The sequence below is a fragment of the Diadema setosum genome, chromosome 16 (genome assembly GCF_964275005.1).
Source record: "Diadema setosum chromosome 16, eeDiaSeto1, whole genome shotgun sequence".
Lineage (NCBI taxonomy): Eukaryota > Metazoa > Echinodermata > Echinoidea > Diadematoida > Diadematidae > Diadema > Diadema setosum.
The window spans coordinates 9,238,989-9,261,132 of NC_092700.1; the positions used below are offsets into that span (position 1 = coordinate 9,238,989).

Consider the following 22,144-nt stretch of genomic DNA (forward strand, 5'->3'; position numbering starts at 1 on the left):
TTGATTTTAACGAACATGGAACACGAGAGGGAGAGAATGATTGGGATAAGTTCTGTATTATCCAGGAAAATATTCCTTGGTATTTTTTTTTTTCAGTTAACTGAAAACAATATAAACACTAAACAAAAAGTAAGTTCCCCCTATACAAATCTCTGTAATTTATGAATCAGGAACCTTTGAGGAAATCTGAATACATGATTATGTTGCTGTATTCTCGGCTACCTTTCATGTGAAATTCAGTGGATATCACTTGGTCACGCTTGAGTGAGCATGACTTAAAGTCAAAATGGTCACTTTTTGAAGTTCACAAGGCCAATTTTGCAGCTTTGATTTGGTGATATCGAAACAAATTTCAATTTTCCAGGGTAAAAAGGCATGCAACGTATAATTTATGTGCTTCTTATCGTACCATGTGACTTGTGCACAAAATTTCACGGTTGAGTGAACACGGGGTGAAAATTACCAAAATGGCCGATTTGATATGTTTCTCGTGGTAATTTCTGTCAATTGAGATTGAATTCGTATGTTGAACAGTTTTTACACACAATTCGCGTAATTTCACGGTTGAATGAGCACATTAAAAACAAAGAAAAATAACAATTTAAATTGTGCAGTAAGAATTGCGATAATTTTGCGCACTGAAATCAAGTGTTTAATGCTTTTTGTATTGTGTTTAATACCACTGTGCATACAGTAATCACCTGACATTTCAGTCACGCTTCAATGAGCATGTGGGGCTGGAAAACCCGTTTTACGCTATATAATAAAAAAGTATTCATTGTTTTTCATGTTTTAGTTGCAATGTTGGGAAATTACTCTGATTTCAATGAAAAAAAAACATTTCAATAAAAAATTACATAGTGACATGCTTCAGTGAGCACATAAGATGAGCAAAGTGTGCGGGTCAAAACCATTTTTCGTGGCTGAAATTCCCATAAGATTTACATTTGTTTTGTTTATGAAGACGTATTCAGCGGTGTTAGCGGATAGAGCCTAAAAAGTGAGTGAAGATGCTACCCAATCTGTGTTATATTGCCATAACGATCGCATAATAGTCAACCAACATTTTAAGCAACTATCACCATCACAATCATCAACACCACATGAACAACAAAGGCCACTATCTCACCACAATCAATATCTGTCTCCAGACTCTCAGTGCATATTTGCAGCACGGGAGGATATTGATGTTTAACAAAAGTGAAATTTGGTACCATGTCAATGACCAATTGCATTTATTTTCCCTTGAGTTAATGCATGACTTCATGACGTCACAAAGACATCAAGAATTTAATGCCAAAATCAGTATTCAGTAGCGAGGACAAAGGCCCAAAGATTTGATTTGCATAATTTCTCATCTCTGCCCCAACAAGGGAATGTCATCAAACTAAAGGCAGACCAATTTCCCAGGAATACTTCAATATTTAATAAAAGGTAGCCATGGATTCAGGGGGGGGGGGGGGGGGGGTCCGGCCCCAGGTACCCTTTGACGTGTAAAATGTTGAAGGAATGCCAAGGATCACTGAGACATTTATATCGGTCCTAAAACGCAATAATGAAATGTTTTTCAGTTGATTTTAAATGCAGAATACTAAAGCAACACCTGCTGGATGATTTCAATAAGATAAATCATTGTTTCATAATGTGGTCATTCAACCATAAAATAAACCACACTGTATGCATAAGCCATTGTAACTTTCAAAAACATAAATTCCTCATCTTCACATGAGCTTATTATGGGGATTATGGCCAAACTGCCAATTTTTCATTATGTAGGGTACAAAAAAGGTTTCCAGCCTCACGTGCTTATTGAAGCGTGACTGAAATGTCAGGTGGTCACTGATATGCGTGTGGGTATTAGCACAATATAAAAAAAGCATCATACAGTTGATATTAGTGCGCAAATTATCGCAATTCTTACTGCACAATTTAAATTGTTATTTTTCTTTGTTTTTAATGTGCTCATTCAACCGTGAAATTACGTGAATTGTGTGTAAAAACTGTTCAACACACGAATTCAATCTCAATTGACAGAAATTACCACAAGAAACATGTCAAATCGGCCATTTTGGTAAATTTTCACCACGTGTTCACTCAACCGTGAAATTTTGTGCACAAGTCACATGGTACGATAAGAAGCACATAAATTATACGTTGCATGCCTTTTTATCCTGGAAAATTGAAATTTGTTCCGATATCACCAAATCAAAGTTGCAAAACTGGGCTTGTGAACTTCAAAAAGTGACCATTTTGACTTTAAGTCATGCTCACTCAAGCGTGACCAAATGATATCCACTGAATTTCACATGAAAGGTAGCCGAGAAATGCAGCAACATAATCATGTATTCAGATTTCCTCAAAGGTTCCTGATTCATAAATTACAGAGGTTTGTTTTAGGGGGAACTTACTTTTTGTTTAGTGTTTATTTTTCCCCCTATAGATTTATTGACATTTTGTTAGATCTTCTTATTCATTAAAATAATCCATTAAAGGGGAAATCCTGTCCAAATAATCTGATAAGAAAAAGTAAAATATCACGAGTTATCACGAGAATATTTAATACGAGAATAATTTTGATCAAAATCGGATGCAAAATGAGGAAGTCATGAAATTTTGCTAAGTGTTTGGGAAACAGTTCTTGAATGGTCAATATGCATTGGCAAAGTGAGCATGTCATCCCCTCACAACTTGCCATTATAATTTTTACATAAAACTGAAATTTCCAGTAGACATTTATGTCAGAGAATGTATGCATATACACTGTTTACATCCATACGTGAAAAGCCAAGATCATTACATAGGTAATACACATTGATTCATGCCATCAGGTATTTGCTGATATTTCCTTTGGAGACCTTATATTTTACAAACTCTTAATGAATATCTCCACAGCCGAAACGAATGTTAAAATCTTGCAACTTAAACCATTAGGCATGATGGATCATGTGTTAGGGGAAAATTAATTTCCATTAAGCTAATAACTCTACTCTTTTCATATACATTTGATCTAAATGGTAAGCAGAGGATAGATATTTTCACAGTCGCAGACTAGTCAAGCTATTTACGATCAATGGGAGCCTCAATAAAGATAATGTCTGTAATTTTATTTTCATTTCTTTTTTTTTCTCCGCCGAAAAAAACGCATGGGTGTACATCCGCTAAGCTCCCTTGTTATGTTTTTCGTTCATAATTTTGTGGCATGGTGCTCTGAAATGGAATATAAAATCACAAAAATGGTTATCTATTAAAATACCAAGAGAGTAGAGCCATGCAGTCAAAGGAGAGTTCAGCCGTGTCCTGCATCTCCCCTACTACTCATGTGTGTATGTGCGAGTATGCGTTTGTGTCAGTTTACACTGTATACATATATGAAATATTATTTAGGTGAATAATCTAGGCCACAGGAAGCATTGTTTTCACCCTCTTGCTTGGTCTTTGCACACACGGCTCTGCACAAAGTTCAGTAGAGGCCACTGCTTGTTGACACCATTGTCTTACTTTATGGGCAATTCCGTTCTGTTACTTAACCATTTTGTTGTTGTTTTTTTTTCTTGTTGTTGACGTGTGCTTTACTTACTCGCGTGGCACAAACATGCGATGTGACCGCGAACGTGTTTGCATGACATTGAGGAGAAGGTTTGCGTGTGTGTATGTGTGTGTGTGTGTGTTTTAAACCTCATCTGAGCCAGATACTGAGGTAATAGTCCAGGCTAGGCTCCATAGAAAGTGCACCTAACCTTGTTTTTCGATATATACAATGTTTTTTGATGGTTTCTCGTCAGTTCGAGGGTGCTGATTCCAAATCCGATTGATGCCACTCGCGAAACCTTGAGCATTTTCGGCAAAATGGAAAAATCCAAAATGGCCGCCAGATATGCTAATTTGGCCATGATAATCCCATTTATGTCAATTTTATGACCGATTATTCCATCAAACTTTTCAAAATGTTTGTTCCTTGAGTAATTCTTTTTGCACATGCAAGAAAATTTTCATTTAATGTAGGTACATTTGGTATTTTAAGCTTATTTTCAATTCAAAATGGCCGCCATTCCTATACTCATGTACTTTACGAATGGCAAAAAAAAAAAAAAAAAAAAAATACGCATAGAGATAGAAGACGAATTTGCTGTTTTTCCAGTCACATACCTGCGCTGTTATCAAGTTTTGCATGTGTAATGCAAATCTGATGAGTGCCACTTGCAACACAAGCAAGCAAGCAAACAAACAAACAAACAGAAAATATCTTTGTAATCTTATATGTTCTTCTTAATACAATTCAAAATGAATGCCACTCATATATACCCCTGTACAATATGAACGATAAAATGTGCACGGAAATAAACGAATTTTCTCTTTTTTCTGTCATGCAGCAACACTGTTTATCAATTTGGGTGCTGATTACAAATCAGAACAAATCAGAAGGTTGTTTAGAGCTGTTTTATTTGTGATGCAATCATCCAAATCTGGTTCCTCAATCTGGATTCTTCACAAGGAATTCGGGAAAAAGCCCAACAAAACTTGAATTGATGCCAACATCACGATCGTTTAACAGGAATTATTACACATGAACATTTGGTACTTACTTGCCTTGAGATGTTCAACATCATGAAATTTACTCTGATTTACTGAAGCTAAATCTCAGATGATAACACAAATGAAATTTTCCAAATAACTGACTAAAATATCGAACTACCTAAAATAACTCTAATCTAAAAGTGATATTATACAAACTGTTCAATCCCCTCTTCCGAGAAAGAACATGAGGCAGGGGAAAGTTGAAAAAAAAAACGACCACCCCATCACTTCCTTTCCTCACATCTCTGATATTCAAAAAAAAAAAAAAAATTTCATGTTCACCCAGAGTATATGATTTGCTTGAAAATACAAATGACAAATGACCTTCTGTCTGATCTGTATAAAGTAGATCAGATTTATCACTGGTTCTGTGATGGCGTGATTTTTCACCTACAGTGTATTTGCTCAAGGTTGGTTAAAATGTAACAGCATGAACTTGTTTACTTGCCACTGAAAAATTGGTTACAGCTCGTTATTCCGAAGGTTCGTTATTCCAAAGGTTCTTTAATCCGAAGATTCGTTAGTCCGAAGGTTCATTTTTTTTCCGAATTTCATGTTCGGATTAATGAATCTTCGGAATGACGAACCTTCGGAATAACGCCACAAATGTTTGGATTAACGAATCCTTTTTCATTTTCGAATTAACGAACCTGTAGGTATAGGGAATTCGTGTGTTTCGGATTGACGACCCTTCGGATTAACGAACCCTTTGTCACTTTCGGGTTAACGAACCTCTAGGTATAGGGAATTGTTGTGTTTCGGATAGACGACCCTTCGGAACAACGAACCCTCGAAATAGCGAACCGTCGGAATAACGAACAGCACCCGTAAAATTGACACATTTTTGTGTCTGGAGATGAGTACACTGCTCTTACCTTTCCTTCAGTGATGAATTGTGAAACTATTGAATATTTACCAATGTTAGTACAGTGCAGGTGATTCATGATGAATATAACAGTATAATGGGATGTGTCCATATTAGTCAAGGGGCTTGTTTTACACCTGTTTGCCCCCACCTCTGCTGCTGCCCAGCCCTGCCCAACCGCGACCCCTGCAATCCTGCAATTGCCTTACAAGGTACTTAGGGGTCACTCGGTGATCTTGCCATACTGTAGAAAGAGGGTAAAGACGTGGGGACTTGCTTGAGCACTCCTTTACAGAAGATCCAAAGCCCAACCTTACCAGCAAGCATCCACACAGCTATCTGACAATAGACATGCTGACATTCTAGCCATGATAGGTGAACGGCTTCACTGTTCTCGCGATAGATGGATTTTACCACCAGTTTTCTCGGAGTGAATGTCTTTGCGTATGATTTCTAGGGAGGCTCTAAGATTTTTAAAGTGCTGCCTTATTCTGAAAGCAGTGCTATAACAACTTCACACTGCTTGTCCGTAAATTTCAGCCCTTGCAGCTTCAGGATGTCGCAGACCAACTGACTTAGGACTCTGAATGATGGCCTCCTCCAGGGTGGCTATAAACTAACTCCACTCCTTTTAACATGGTGACATGATAATCACTTCATGAAGGAAGTTTGCTCGTGCGGATGATCTTACCCTTACGTCTCATAGAAGGTCCTTGGATGACATTAGCCGAGTACTGACCCATCTCAAGACAATAGAGGAATAATTCTCCTTCTGAGGCTTTGCCTCAACCTTTACAAGATTACCATTATTCCCATGCCTCCCATCTTAGCAACCATCTTGGCAACGCTATATGTTCAAGTTAGCCTTCTGTGGCAGGCATAGGCTAAGGAAGTTTACCCTCCTTAACTGGTGCTCAATCACTCTCCCTCCTTACGCTTGCAGGAAAGGATGCCAAGTGTCCCCAGTGCCGTCCACACATACCCTGATCTTGGCTTCCAATCATGATAACCTGATAACCAACCTGGGGGCATTTCATAAAGCGTTTTGTCTGACAAATTTGTTCTCAGCCAATCAGATTCAATGTTTTTTAGGCTTATAACAGTTTGTCCAATATATATACATCGCTTCATGAAATGCTTTCCCCTCCCCTCCCCCCCCCCCCCCCCCGAGGAACCTGCCATCAATGTGTCTGAAATCCAACAAGCCAATCTCATCTCCCTTCCCCTCTCCCCATCACTGACAGCTTTGACCCCAAAACCGGATGGTGCAGATGCTGGTCTGAGGCCATGGGCCATCCAAGTTACCTACAATACTGTCTCTGGCATGGCAACAAAGCCAGACGGCTTCAACGGGCTTTCATCCTGGTCCTATGGCAAAAAAAAAAAAAAAAAAAAAAAAAAAATCACCCTCTGACCGTTGAGGAAGTCATGGAAGTGCGGAACATCATCAGATGTGGTTGCAACTATTAGGCAATTGCAGGACTGATATGTATCTTTAGCCCTAGAATCCTGCAAATTTGGGGCTGATGTGGCCTGCTGCCAAATATCAAATCAAAGAGATCTTTGAAGACAATAAAAAAGAACAGTTTTGGTTTTAAGACGAGAATGAATGACCTCATGATGTCAAAGTATATTATAACAAACACATGGGAAGTGTGACAGAACTGAAAGAGGTATTTCACATTGGTCCTTGGTTTTGAACAGTTTGAAAGGTATTGCGTTTGGACAGTTTTGTTTATTAAATACCTTCACCAGTGTTTGCTGTTGTTTTAATTCAAGAGGAAAATGAAGTTTGCTCGATAACATCAAGGCGGTAGTCTTAAACTAAATCATATAAAAGTGATGGAAGTTATGATCCATTTCAAACTCACCACAGAACTCCCCCCTCCCATTCCTTGCACCTTTTCTGTACCCTATTAATAATGGTTTCAGTGAGATACATGTTAGAAGCCTTGCTTTCTAGCTTCCCTTCCATTTTCAACATTATTTGATAAATACCATGTATCTAGGTTGTTAATATTGTGTGAGTATTACATTTTTATGCAACCTGCATACAGAACAGGATGGTATATTGATTTTTTTTTTTTTTGCGTGATGTGTAGTGCACTCATATTCTTTGATGAAACAAAATAATAGATAAGAAATTTTGTTAAACATCGTAAAGGTTACCATTCATAATTCCTAGTAATAATCCTAATTCATGTGGTAAATAAGGACTTTTGCATCACTAAAGAATAACTTTTTGTTTAAATAAGAATATCCTTCAGATATATGATCAGCACTAGATCTTAATAAACATTGTAGCTGGATGTCAGAAAAAAAGAAACACCCAGCAAATTGGCTTTCTATTTCCATATATGTTTTTGCCATTCATATTGTACAGAATAAGAGTGACGACCATTTTGAAGAATAGAAATACACGTAGGCCCTATATATTGTAAGTGGCACCCAATATATTTGCGTTGCACACGCAAATAACAACGTACATGTAGGTACGGGACTGGAAACACAGTAAATTTGTTCTATATTTACATGCATTTTTTTACATTTCATATTGTACATGAGCATAGGAATGGCGGCCATTTTGAATTGGAAATTAGCTTTAAATACCAAATAAACCTATATGAAATGAAAATTCTCTTGCAAATACAGATGGAGTAACTCTAGGAAAGGAAATGTACAAAGTTTGGCGGAATAATTGGTAATAGAATGCGCCTTATTCTGATTATCACGGCCAAATTAGCATATTTGGGGCCATTTTGGATTTTTGCATTTTGCCGAAAATGTGCAAGGTTACGCGAGTGGCATCAATCGGATTTGGAATCAGCACCCTCGAATTGACAAGAAACCATCAAAAAACATTGTATATATCAAAAAACAAGGTTAGGTGCCTTCTAGCCTGGACTATAAGCTTTTTCAGTCGTTCCGGAGTCCGTCATGCGTCGTGCATAGTCCGGGGTCAGCCGCGTGTCGTGCCTTTGGGCACCATTGCCCCCGTATGGTGTCCATGGTCCCCGACCCCCCCCCCATCTTTATTCCTCAAAGAAAACAAAATCTTCATTCCGAAATCTGCACTCCTAGAAACAAAAGTGCGCTTATAGAAAGACTGTATTTTGCGCTTAGAAACGCTGTATTAAGTGCATTAATATAATGTATTATTATTATTATTATTATTATTATTATTATTATTACTACTATTATTATTATTACTATTATTATTATTATAGAGGGAAGTTAGTGCTAAGAGTGTAGAATAGAGTGACTGCACAATTTAAGGTTTGTTAATGGGGGGTGGAGGCGTGGAGAGGGAGACAAATTGGGGTCCAATTTTCACATTTTCATTTCCTTTTTGAAAACTCATGGACAAATCTGCAACAAAAGTTTTGCATATCTCTTCATCGCGAGACAGAATAGCGATATTTGTACAAATGGGTACCGTCTCCCTCTTCTCCAGGTGACCCAATAACCCCAATCTATATAATATAATCAATAATAAGATACTATCAGAAATGGTCTGAGTAAATGTACATTAGTGAGTATACTTCCGACCTTGTGCATGTCAAAACTAGGGGTGACCCGGGATCAATTTGGAGCCAGTTTTCACATATTGATTGTGGTTTTTAAAATGCTTGGATATCCCCAAATACACAATCATGTGGTTCTTTCAATTAACTTCCTTAACACAAATACCGAGAGTGCTTAAAAGGATGGTACAGTTATGGTTGAGATGGGGCTATAGGATTGCATGTTTTTTATGATTTTTTTTTCTTCAGATTTTTGAGAAACATATGAAATGTCAAAGACCATAATAATGTTAAAAGGAATTTAAACGTTGATGGAAATTGGTTTTGAAATGACTGACATAATTTATTCAAAACAAAGCAATCCTTGAAAAGGTTGGACACACCATTTTTGTTAGGGTTGTTTTGTTTCACTTTGTTTTTGGATTTTTCAGCCATATCAAAACCAATCATCATCAAATAAGGTTTGAATTTGTCTTAGAATCATATGCTCTTTACCATTTCATAAAGTTGTTTCTAAGCAGGCCTATCTTGTAAAAAGTTAGTATCATCTTTTTAATTCGAAACATGGATGTAATGACGCATCACTTCAGAATCGTGATTCAAATTAAACATTCTTGTCGTGTGAAAACGGAATGTGTGATAACTCGAATCGTAAGCCAGTCATATTCTATTGTATAAAATTCAACAGTGTAACTTACATTTCTCACTGTGGTGTAACCCAACCAGATGGCGAATGCTGACAAATTAGTACGTTTTTCTTTGATTCAAAGAGTTTCAAAGGTGTCAGCGCAATGCCATGTTAGATAACTGAAAGTTCTTGCCTTTGTTTTGTTTTGTTCTGTTTTGTTTTGTTTTCACAGGATTCTTTTCCGACTTTTTTTTTCTATTCCTTTCCCCCCTGAAAGGTTTCAACACTACATCTAATGAATTTGTCGTCATCTCATTCTTACGTGAACTATACTGGACCAAGTGATAACGAGCAGATGAGTGCAGTGGTGCGTCAGCGTTAAGAGGCATCGTATGGAAAACAACCAGTACGGTGTCTGGTATTAGACCGGAAACCATGGGCTGTTTGACCACGTGGAGAACCGCTTTCAAGGCCAAGTGGCGTTGGGTACTTGTCGTCGCCGCATCCATGCTCGCCGCCGTCACCTTCGGCTTCATGTACTCCTTTGGCCTGCTGATGGTTGCCCTCATTGAAGAATTCGGGAGCGGAGTCACCGAAACGGGTAACGAACGCTGCATAAATCTTGTGCGTTGCGATCAAATCCGCTGATCTGCGAGCTTGTATTTGTCGTTTCTATGATAACCCGCAGCGATGGTATACCAGCTATATTAACTTCCTTGCTCGTCAGCATTATATGATTTCTCTCTGAAACAATGTCGTGAACGTGACACCTAGGAGGTTCGAAGAAGACTCTATATGTGATTGTGATTAATTGTTTTGCCGCTGACGGTTGTAGCTAAAGAAAGTTTCATGTCTGCATTGACTGGAATAGCTAGAAATATTATTCAGTAGATTCGTTGTTTTGTTTTGGTTTTTCTTTCTTGGTAATGTTCTTTGGACTATAGATACGAACTTTAGTACTATATGTGTAATCTATATCGGCCTATCAAACAATCCTGATTTACCTCTTTTTCTTTCTTTCAATGCGCTGCATTTAGAGGAATATGGTCTTGGATTTTGTGCAGTAATTAGCTTGCGTTCGCATTAACAAGGCATATACTTCCCCGTATACACACTGAGCAACCGATGTCAAGTACAGCTATCATCATTTTCATGTCGTTTTTCTGTGTTTGCCCTACTGCTCAGAGCTTATAAGAATGAGTATCATATAATACATTATATATATATATATATATATATATATATAGAGAGAGAGAGAGAGAGAGAGAGAGAGAAAGAAAGAGAGAGAGAGAGAGAGAGAGAAACGATGCAAGAAATAGTGTGCCAACCTGTACAGATTATATAAGTTATATCATTACTTACATAATTGCCGGTAATATGGCACACTCTGTCATTATGTGTCTTTTTTTGAAATCCCGATGAAGGCCTATAGGTCCGAAAGCTTCAGAACTTACTAAAAGAAAGAGAAATTGGTAGAATGTCTATTTGCGTGACATCATAATGTCGGTATCCGGTATTTCTATCTTTACGTAAGCTATACACATGTATAAAGCTTTAAGAATGAATTCTTTTAGCATGTTTGTACGTATTGCACTATGTCTATGTGGCAAATCAAAAGCGTACCTTGTGATATCTTTTCAGGCTATGTTGGGACATCCTCGTTTGGGATATCAATGGTGGCGTGTCTAATCACCTCACCGCTGACCACGAAAATAGGATACCGTCTGGCCGTCTTCCTGGGCGTTACCCTCTGCGTCGTAGCCTCGATTACGACTTCGTTTGCTCCAAGTATCTCCGTGATGATCTTTTCCTACGGCTGTCTCTACGGACTCGGATGTAGCTTCATTTTATGCTGTGTGGTCAACTGCACAGTCACCTACTTTCCGAATAAACATCGCTCATTGGCAATTGCATTTGTGTCAGCTGGTTTTAATATCGGTAAGGTTTAATAAATGTAGTCAGTAAAAACCGTAAACCTAAGTATTATACGTGGTATTTGTAGGTTTCATTTGTTTAAATCATCGTTTAGCCGGGCATAATTGGTTATGGTTGTGAAGTCTGGTAGTTAGTCTATGTAAGCGGCTGTGGACTAGTCTTCTTCCCAGGTATTTAATCAATTCATAAGGAATTCGGTAAACATGTCGATTAAAAGTAGACTTGCGCATGATATCCTCTTTCCCCAACAGTAGAGAAATGTGTATCTTCCATCATGGTACCAGCACAATATAATATGGTGCAACATCAGGTAAAATTCACACTGACCGAAGTATTCCTCTATTTCTTCATTCATTCATTAAGTTTGTTCATTCAATTTTAAACATGAGTGTACAAAATGCATCCAACAAAATTAATGAAACACATAATTATATTCTAGCTGATAAGAAAGTAGTATACAAGTACAACATGATGATAATATTGTAAAGGAAATATGCATGAAATTTATAACTTAAATGATGTTAAAAATGGAGGGGAAGCTAAAAAGCGGTGCTAGTATATTAGGTATTATACTCTAGGCAATAATAATGAGGTACAAGATAATGTTGGCTTCAGAGAAATGCGCTGAAAAGACATAAAAGGCACCGACAGCAAAAACAAACAAACAAACAACTAATATCCTAACAAAGCCCTTTACAATGTCGCCAGCTTTCAGCAAAGAGTGGGGTTATGATAGAGTTTAAAAACATCGTCACGGTCTTTAGAGGAAACTGATGAGGAAAAGAAGGAAAACGTCCCACAGAATGAAAATTACTGGCCTGGGAGGATACGTATTCAATGGCTTCGGCTACGGGATAGACGCATTGTGTAATCAAAGTAAAGAAAAAATTAGCAAGGATTAGATGACAACAAGTTTTAAGGTTTATGATGCTTTTGGTGTCCTGTTCAGTCTAGACTTTATTGACATAATACTTGGTATACATTTAGAATTTTCATCAAGAGAATTACATAAAACTATGACAAAGTTTGGTGTACCTCAAGGTTCTGTTGGAGGCCCACTGCTTTTTTCTCTGTATATGCAACCAATTAGTGAAGTATTTCGCAAGCATTGTATTAGTTATCATTGTTTTGCGGATGATATACAACTATATTTGTCTTTTAAACCCACTGTGTCTTCATTGTCATCCGCCATTGCAAAACTCGAAGCATGTTTGCAAGACCTGAAAATCTGGCTTACATCCAATGGCCTTAAACTAAATGATGATAAATCTGAGTTTCTGTTATTGGGATCAAAGCATATGTTAAGCAAAGTTGATTATCAGTCATGTCATGTCAACATCGGTAGCACTTGCATTACTCCGTCGAAAACAGCCCGTAATTTAGGTGTCATTTTGATCAGGAAATGTCATTTCGAAGTCATGTAACTCATATTCAGCGGAATGTTCGATATCAGTTGCGTAATTTAAGTTTCATAAGGAAATATTTGTCTAAATCTGCAGCTGAGATACTTATTCATGCTTTGATTTCTTCTCGGTTGGATTTTTCGAATTCATTGTTGTGTAATCTTTCAAAAAAAGATGTCACAAAACTTCAACGGTTGCAAAATTCTGCTGCCCGATTGTTAACTTTTACTAATAAGTTTGATTCCATGTCACCAGTTCTCCGTTCCCTACATTGGTTACCTGTAGAAAAAAGGATTATTTTCAAGATTCTGTTAGTACATCATTCAGTTCATTCTTTTTCCCCAATATACATAAGTAATTCTGTTCAAAAATACAATCCGACACGAAGGCTACGTTCATCATCAGATGCATTCTTACTCCAAACACCCAGAGTAAAACATGGGTATGGTGATCGTGCTTTTTCCGTTATGGGACCAAAATTGTGGAATCAGTTACCTCTTCAGTTAAGGGAACTGTCATCGACAGAGTCATTCAAATCCAAACTTAAAACTTATCTGTTCCTTTCATACTGAGGACTGTAATTACTGAATGTCATTAATATTGGATCAATATTGTATTTCTTTAATTGGTATATGTTGTATTCTTTATTTGGTATATATTTGTTTTTGTTTACCATTTTCTTTTGTTGAAATGTTTGAATATGTATATATGCATGTAAATATATGATACATTTTCATTTTTGAAGCGCCATGAGCACTGAAAAGTGGACCTGTGCGCTATACAATTAGCCACTATTATTATTATTATTATTATAAAAAATACGTATCTATAGGAACAACAGATGTAAAAAATAATAGAATAGTGAGTTTGGGTTTTGTAACGGCAAAGGAAATTCGTTTAAGTGATGAAGTTGATATCTATGAATTGATTTGTTTGTTTTGTGTTAGATGTTTGAAAGAATAGAAGACAGAGTTTCATATTCCAGCATGTGCATGATTAGGGTTCAGTAAAGGTGGTATACATCAAAGATGTTCTGTACCTCATTTCCTCCCAAAACAACGGAAAAGAATGAGCTCTTAAGTAACACAAATTATCTACCCAAGTTTCTTCCCCGGAACCACTCTAAAGGCTTCCCCATGATTTCGATAATGTGGTGTCTAAACAAAACTTTGCAATATATTGTCAATCCTATTATAGCACGTCTTTTTTCTTTTTAGCGTTTAAACAATTTCTAATCATTCTTCCCTCATACCCGACGAAAAAAGATGAAGTTTAAAATGTACTTCTCAAGAATTCAACGATCTCTATAAGCATATACAGGTAGGATGATTTTGACAAGATTTTTTCCAATCTCAAAAGGCAAACGTGGTGACTAGTTGGATGGCAACACTAATTAACACATTATCTGTATGTACTACCTCTGTTGCATCCTGCTTTTATATAGTACATTAATTGTTAATAGCACTCGTTGAAACAGAAGTATTTTACAATAGTATTATAATTTTGAAACAAAATGCCTGATCTGTTATCTGAGTCGTCGTACTTTGTGTTAATGTTGTAGGCCTACTTAGATGTACATTTAACTAAAGGAATATGTTTTTTAAAGGCTGCTGAAAATTTTAAATTTGTGTCCTGACCATCAATAGAGAAGACTTTGTTTTGAGGTCATAGTTAACGTTTGCGCTGTTTGTGGGCGTAATCATTTTCATGCATGCCATCGTGCTTTTTGTAGTTTCTGTGGTGTGTGGAACAATGGGATAGAAATAGATCATATAATATAATATTATATATATATATATATATATATATATATATATATATATATATATATATATATACATATATAAACAATGTACGAATGATTTTTTTTTTTTTACTCTGGAGAAGAGAGACATAACAATAGAGATAACGTGGTGTCGAAAACCTCTTAACTGATACGTTGGCTGTGGAGTTTAGTAACAATTATCGCTATTGAAGTCTTGCTTTTGTTATGCATGTATAGTGTTTGAAGAAATTCATTATCTGTGGATTTTTTTTTTTTTTTCAGGTGTCTTGGTCTTCAACCCAGTCGTTTACACTCTCATCAATTGGTTCGGCTGGCGCACAATGATGAGGGTCATGTCAGGAATTATTGCCGTGACTGGATGTTTCTGTGTACCCATGTTCACTCCTGCCTCGGCTGAACCATGTCCTGTAGCAGATGGACCTAAAGATGATTCTGCCCGCAAGGGCTTAAAATTTGAACGAGAACTACAGGAGGACAGCAACTGTGACAATGTGATTCCACAGAGAACTAACCCGAGGGCGGCGACAATTCTCAGTAGTGTTCAATGTATTTCTAGCGGCAAACCTGAAAACTCTATTAGTTCAAGGACGTTTCACGAAAATGACGCATCTGCAAAGAACTCTGTCAAACAAATATTGTATCAAAAGTGCAGCTCCAAACAGAGTCATAAACCTGAACTCCAGGGCAGTGGTTCTGTTCTTGCAGCTGTTGATGGAGAACCCCGCCATTTTGATCGTACTGCAGAAGGACTTCACAAAGCTAGAGGACATTTGAACTCGTCGGCTGACTCTTTGAAGGGTTTCGCTGATGGACAGACTGGGAAACCCCGCACATGGTTCCATGGTCTCGGGATCCTGAGAATGCCGGAAACGTGGCTAATACAGCTGGGCTTCGTAACCGCGGCTGTTGCTATGTCATTTGCCTACTTCAGCACGGTACAGTATTTTCAATATGTTTGAAGGGAGTGTGAGTGAATGTGATGAGTTCGACAAAAAAAAGTTAGTTTTCTGATTCAATCTATAAACAGAACATTATTTTGCCACCGTATATGTAGACTGAAACTCCGCGTAAGATACAAGGTAAATTTCATTTAATGTTATTGTTAACTTTATTCAATTCCCTCTAAATATCACACTATAATGCACTTTATCCTTGGGTAATTTGTTTGTTTTTAATGTTTGATTGGCCGAATTTATTCATAAAAAACAAAAAAACAAAAAACGCCCCACCCCAGGAAAAAAAACAACAACACACTTTAAGTGAACCCGACGACGTGGAGAAGCATCAGACTACTTACAACAGTCATATTCAAAGAACATTTCAGAATGAATCATTGGTCAATTCAATTTTGAAACTGCATGGGAACATTATGTTTAAGATTGATATATGCCAAATTTTGAAACTTGTACTATCGAAAAATCATCGCCTTTTTCTTAAACGTAAAAGTGACCATCACGATGTCGGGTTGTTTTTTTTTTCATTTCAGGAATACGTGTGCAAATTAATAAATAAACGGAAAAAATCACTTTATATGTATAAGTCTATACAGGTGCGAGGTGCTTCTCTATTTCGCCCTTGTTTTAATCCTTTGAGTTTGTCAAGAAACCACCTTCATGCAACTAAACCAGGGCGCTAAAGATATAATGTTGTTTTTGAATATTTTTGTGTGATTTTGATGATATTGGAACTCATTTTATTTTATCTTACTTTAGCTTGCCTCATCAACTTGAAAGGGATGGTACAGTTTCGGTTGAGGTGTTGCTCCAGGTTTCCAACGTTTTTCGATGATGATTTTTTGTTGTTGTTGTTGTTGCGATGATTAGAAACTTCTCGTGAAACCTGAAAGAGCATAATGATTCTAAGAGGAATTCAAAGTTTATTAGATGAAAGTTGGTTTTGAAATAGCTGAGATATCAAAAATAAAGCGATCCTAACAAAAGGTGGGACCCACCTCTCATGAATATTTCTTTGCTTTACTTTGTTTTAAGCCATTTCAAAACCGATTTTCATCAAATAATCTTTGAATTCCTCTTAGTATTGTATGCTGTTTAAGATTTCATAGAGTGGTTTCAAAGTGTCTCACAAAAAGTCAAAAGCTGAATCCTCACCTCAACCAACACTATACCATCCCTTTAACCTGTATTGGATTTTTCATGTGAATATTTTCATGAGTACCTCACTGTTGACGTCATAGGTCAACATGACAATTTCGTCGGGATTCTCGAAAAAGACGGCAGCTATGGTCATGGTGACTATGGGTTCAACAGAGATCGTCGGGAAGATCGCACTGGGCGTGATCACCGATCGTCTGCCGATCCCCAAGATCTTCATTCTCATGGCGGCAAACTGTGTTGGCGCCCTTCTCATGTTCGTGATGGCACAGATCGCGCCTTCGAAGTCGTACATTTTCTTTCAGGCAGCAGGTGAAGATTAGATAATAATTGGCCAGTTCTGGTATAAATACTGTACATGCTACAACATTACAAGCTTTAACAGGGGTGGATCCAAGATTTCTGTAAAAGTGAGGCGCCTTTACAAAATTAAAGGGGGAGCACCCCCCCCCCCCCATTTTTTCTTTTTATTTGTTTTGTTTTGTTTTAACAAAAATGGAAGGGGACGCGCGCCTGGATCTACCACTGTCTTAGTGTCTTAGTAATAAACAAGGCCGCACTTGCGACAGTGATAGATTATTCAGCCTGTTTGTTTCCAAGGTTATGCTTGGTAGACGAGCCGTAATTTATTAGCAATCGGATAAAGTCAGTGACTGAATTTTCTTTTTTTAAACGATACAATGAGCAAATAAAGTGGCTTATATGATTGTGGGAACCTCATAGACGGAGAGCTGTATACCTATATCTAAGGTTAAACGTAAGGAAATTCGTATAATACCTAAAAACAAAGGGGCTGTTTTACTCAGTTCTTGCTTCAAAGGATCAACATGTTTCAGTTGCTTTCCGAAACTTTATTGAAGACAACGCTCTGCTAAAATTAGTTACAACATTTCATTTCCAACACCTGTTGCTGAATTATCGAGCGAAAATATAATGAATGCTGTATTATGTATGCAAGTCAATTGAAAGATTCCTGCGATACGTAAATCCGTGATATACTATATAGTGGAACAGTTTGAACTGCGTAAAAACAATATACGATAATCATGGTTAAAAAGATCATATACGTGTAATTCTTTTCCTTGTAAATGTACTATTTTTTTTTATACATCCAGCCTGAGCATTCGGTATTATTGTACTTTATTGTATTCTATGTACTTTCCATTGAGAAATACGAAGATAAAATTGACATTGGATTGAACTTGGCCAATCTCAAAATCATTGAATAAGATTTGGCAGAGGAGACCACAATGAAGCCCAGAAGCATGCAACAACAATCACAAACAGACGGACGGACAGACAGATTAAGATACATAATGAACTATACCGAGGAGGTACTAACCTCCTTCCACATACACACCCACACATGCACATATACAGATGAACAGACTGACATGAATGATTAAGAATTTCATTGAATGAAAGGTGGATCATTTTCATCTTTCACCTCATGAAATATTCTGTCAATTGCACTCATAAACATACATTATGTATACTCTGACTCTATAAAAATCTGTATCTGTCCAACAGTGCAAGGGATGATCGTCCTAGCTTCAATCAACTCCCTGTCTTATTCTCTTGGTGAGCAGATCTTCAGGGACGAGTACCGCCTCCATGTCTGGACATTGTTGGCGGTATCCCTCGGCGTGGGTGGAACATTAGGGGCAGTATTCGGTAAGCGGCGACTACCTTTTACAGACCAAGGTGGTATTTGTGATACATATTTTCCACATACCAAATATATGCAGCGAGATGGCCTTGACAAAAGGCTACACCTGAAATGGTCCAAGAGCACACTAGACAATACAATACTCAAAGGTTATTCAAGCACATATGAAATGATACTGGTATGATGGTGAAATGCATGAAAGGCATATACTGTAGTCAAGGCGGACAGTTACAATAGATAAATGTGCTCTGATTTCTGCAAAGTGCGTGAATTCCACTTCTAAATTTCTGTTCAAGCTATTTTATGGTAAATTTAGTGCTTACTTTGTCCACTTGCTGAATCTTTCAGGTGAAAGTGTTGACAAGACTGGCTCCTACCAAATGGCGTATTACGGGAACGTGGGAGTCTTCCTTGCCTCCGCGACCGTCTGTGGCCTTGCCATTGCGTACCAGAGAGTCTTTGCCAGGGACCGATTCATCTTGTTCGAAAGAGTTGGTCGCCGATATTCAGCGGTCAATCAGAAAGACATTGAGAAACCAATCAGCCCAGATCGAAACGGTGGTTTTCTTATTGAAGTATCTGGGTTAAAAAATGGCAACAAGACTGGGGAATGTAAATTTCTCATAATAGAGAAAATCACAAGCCTGTAATATCCTGTAATTTGGTATTATAGCAATTACATTGTACCTCAATTACGTGGCTGCAAACTGTCGGCGCTGATACATTGCAAATCAAAGTGATGATAGCAAGTTACACTGCACTATTCTTTTAAGTCCATGTCAATCGAAAGAGAAATGTATACAAACATATTTTCAACTGATATGATGTTATTGCTTTCGGCATTATCATTGCGTATATGAAAACTTTATGTGACCCTGCACCACAAAACCAACAAAAAGTCGCCAGACATGGATTATTAGGTAAGGGCGTATTCTTAAAGAGCAGACTCTATAATGCAATTCAACTAAATTCTCCTAACCTTTATAAATATTGGAAAGAAAGCCCACACTCTAGAAAAGTTTGAACTGAGAAAAAGAGGCTCTGAAGTACAGGGTCTATTCACGCGCTTAATCTTTACTTTAAAGCTATGCTACCTGTGCCATGAATGGGACAACGAGCATGATGTAAACCACTGTAGCAACAATTAAGATATCAAATTAAACTGAAATTGAACATGCTCTATACTAACACATTTTGTCCATGTTTGCTATGCCAGCTTTCAAAGCAGTAGCATCTCCCTTTCAAAAGTTATTAGAGTTGAAAGTGAAGACTGTGCAAAGGATTTTTAAGAAATGAAAAGGGGCCTCTAAGAAAAACCTGATCACAGTATACTATACAAAAAAAAAAAAAAGAGTTGAAACGAAACTGCTGAAAACCCACTTTCCCATTCAATGTATCATCTCAAACTCTACAATTATAATAGAAGAAGAATAGCTCTTTTTGGAAATATGGAAAACTCAAAATGGACATGGTTAACCCATTTTACCTTTGTTGAGTCCTCACGTAAAATCAAGGGTTGCGATTTTTTGTTTGTTTTGTGATGCACAGTCATATATAATATTAGATATTGGATAAATTACACATTTCTAGAACCTTTGTGACTTAGTCTCAGGGACTGCACAAAAAGGCTATTCGGCTGATGCCATCTCTTCACAAGACACTCAGCATACCTCACCACAGTACAGGCCTTCAATAGAAATGTTTGTTTATCCTTTATATGAACTTTCTACACTTGCCCCTTTAAAAGAATAAATTATGATCAAATTTAGATAAAATCAGAACCAATTCTTCTTGCCTTTCCCCGCTCTCTTTTACCAAAAAAAAAAAAAAAAAAAAAAAAAACCTTGTAGTCGGTTATAGCACTTTATTCTGTAGATACCACTTTATTCTGTAGATACGTCCCTGAAAAATTAGATATTACGTAGTAAAACTTCATTTCGATTTTTTTTTTCTTTGAGGCCTCGATCCATGTCAAGCAGGTTGCCTGTGATCGCAATCTTCTGCATGCTTTTCTGTTCTTTTCTCACAATTGCTATCATTTGAAGGTCCATTACCCTAAACCTCCCATTTATTTTTTCTCATAAATCCTGGCTATTGAAATGAAATGTACTCTGAATGAATATCCAATCATTATGCAGCTAATTATGATCACTGTTGTCTTTACGATCTCCTTTTGAATAACGTTGTAATACAGCTACATGCTATATAACCTTATATGTATCGAGTAATGTTATACTGAAAACGCATGTATTCTTGTGTTATGTGTCATTTGAAAATCAGCAATAAAACCAGCCAACCAACCAACCAAACAAGAAACAAACGAACATACAAAAAAAAAAGAAACCACCAGCAACGAACAAACATCCAAACTATTGTCGAGTTTCTGTCTGGAGGGGAGTAGATGAAATTGAGTCAAACTTCTTATTGTCAATACCTATATCAGTGGCGGATCCAGGGAGGACCGCAACCGGCGCACGCCCCCCCCCCCCTTATTTTTTGTTGAAACAAAAGAAATACATGTAAAAAGAAAAAAAAAATGGGGGAGAGGTGCGTGCGCCCCCCTTTAATTTTGTAAACGCGCCCCCTCTTTACGGAATTCCTGGATCCGCCCCTGTATATGAATGGGTTATGCAATTTAAGTGAAACATAAACAGTGATTTAACTACTCTTCATTTTCTATAGTAGCCACATGTGTAATGATTATACATTATGTTGAGTGAAATAACGGGTGTGTGTGTCTGTCTGTCTGTACTGGTAATTGTAATAGATAGTAATGTTGTTGAACAAGTTCATTTGAATTTTTTCCGGCAAATTCAACGTAAAAATAGAAGACATATTGCACGCTTTCACTGAAGTGTTGCATGTGTGTCATGGGGGGGGGGGGGGGCATGGAGGACGGGTCCTCTTTTTTTTTTTTGGCTAAAAGACTATACATTTACAGACCAGTTAGAACCAGTTCATCTTAAAAGGAAGAGTTCAAGAGCACAACAAAATTTCATCAAAATAATCGGATAAAAGCATTTGAAATTACGAACAAGGACTCGCCAAGTTTTCACCAAATTGTTCTTAAAGGGGATGGCTAGTAACTGATCAGTGGGAATCAGTGGGAATGCTGAGGGATGATTGTTCCAATCCTTGTGGGATTCATTTAAGAGTATATATAATGTACTCTTAAATGAATCCCACAAGGATTGGAACAATCATCCCTCAGCATTCCCACTGATTCCCACTGATTGGTTACTAGCCATCCCCTTTAATTATTGTAGTCAATATGAATATGCAAATAATTTTCCACATGTCATTGCCTCACAACTTGCCATGATTACACTGTAGTTCCATCTACTCGTTTGAGTAATTGTTTAACCCTTATGTGCTTCGAATGCTGATTGGCACAGAAAATCCCATAGTATTGTACACGCTGTCCAAACCCCTGGTGTGCAGACAGGGTTAAAAGTCCAACTTTTATGCCCAAGTCTCAAACCGTATAGTAATTTATCTGACTGATCATTTCTTTAAATTTATGCAGCCAGGAATACCATAATATTTTACATTTGAGTATATGAATATAAGAACGACCCAAGTCCATGGAAGACCATTTCGAGTAAACTAAAAAACCGTCATATCTTTTTTATTTGTCCAATAATATTA

The 22,144-nt window shown here is 37.2% G+C and overlaps 1 protein-coding gene across 1 annotated transcript; it reads left to right on the forward strand.

Moving 5' to 3' along the window:
* Positions 1 to 10,027: 10,027 nt before the first annotated feature.
* LOC140240151 (uncharacterized) lies at positions 10,028 to 19,326 on the forward strand. The gene is made up of 6 exons (XM_072319956.1): positions 10,028 to 10,193; positions 11,234 to 11,530; positions 14,978 to 15,651; positions 16,911 to 17,139; positions 18,358 to 18,501; positions 18,845 to 19,326. The coding sequence occupies exons 1-6, from the start codon at positions 10,028 to 10,030 to the stop codon at positions 19,144 to 19,146; spliced, it is 1,812 nt and encodes a 603-aa protein (XP_072176057.1). The 3' UTR covers positions 19,147 to 19,326.
* The last annotated feature ends 2,818 nt before the right edge of the window (positions 19,327 to 22,144 follow it).

Excerpts from the sequence above, each read along its gene's own strand:
- LOC140240151 (XM_072319956.1), top strand. The coding sequence starts at position 10,028 with ATGGGCTGTTTGACCACGTGGAGAACCGCTTTCAAGGCCAAGTGGCGT. Across the intron at positions 11,531-14,977 it reads GTCAGCTGGTTTTAATATCG|GTGTCTTGGTCTTCAACCCA; the intron begins GTAAGGTTTAAT and ends TTTTTTTTTCAG. Across the intron at positions 15,652-16,910 it reads CATTTGCCTACTTCAGCACG|GTCAACATGACAATTTCGTC; the intron begins GTACAGTATTTT and ends TTGACGTCATAG.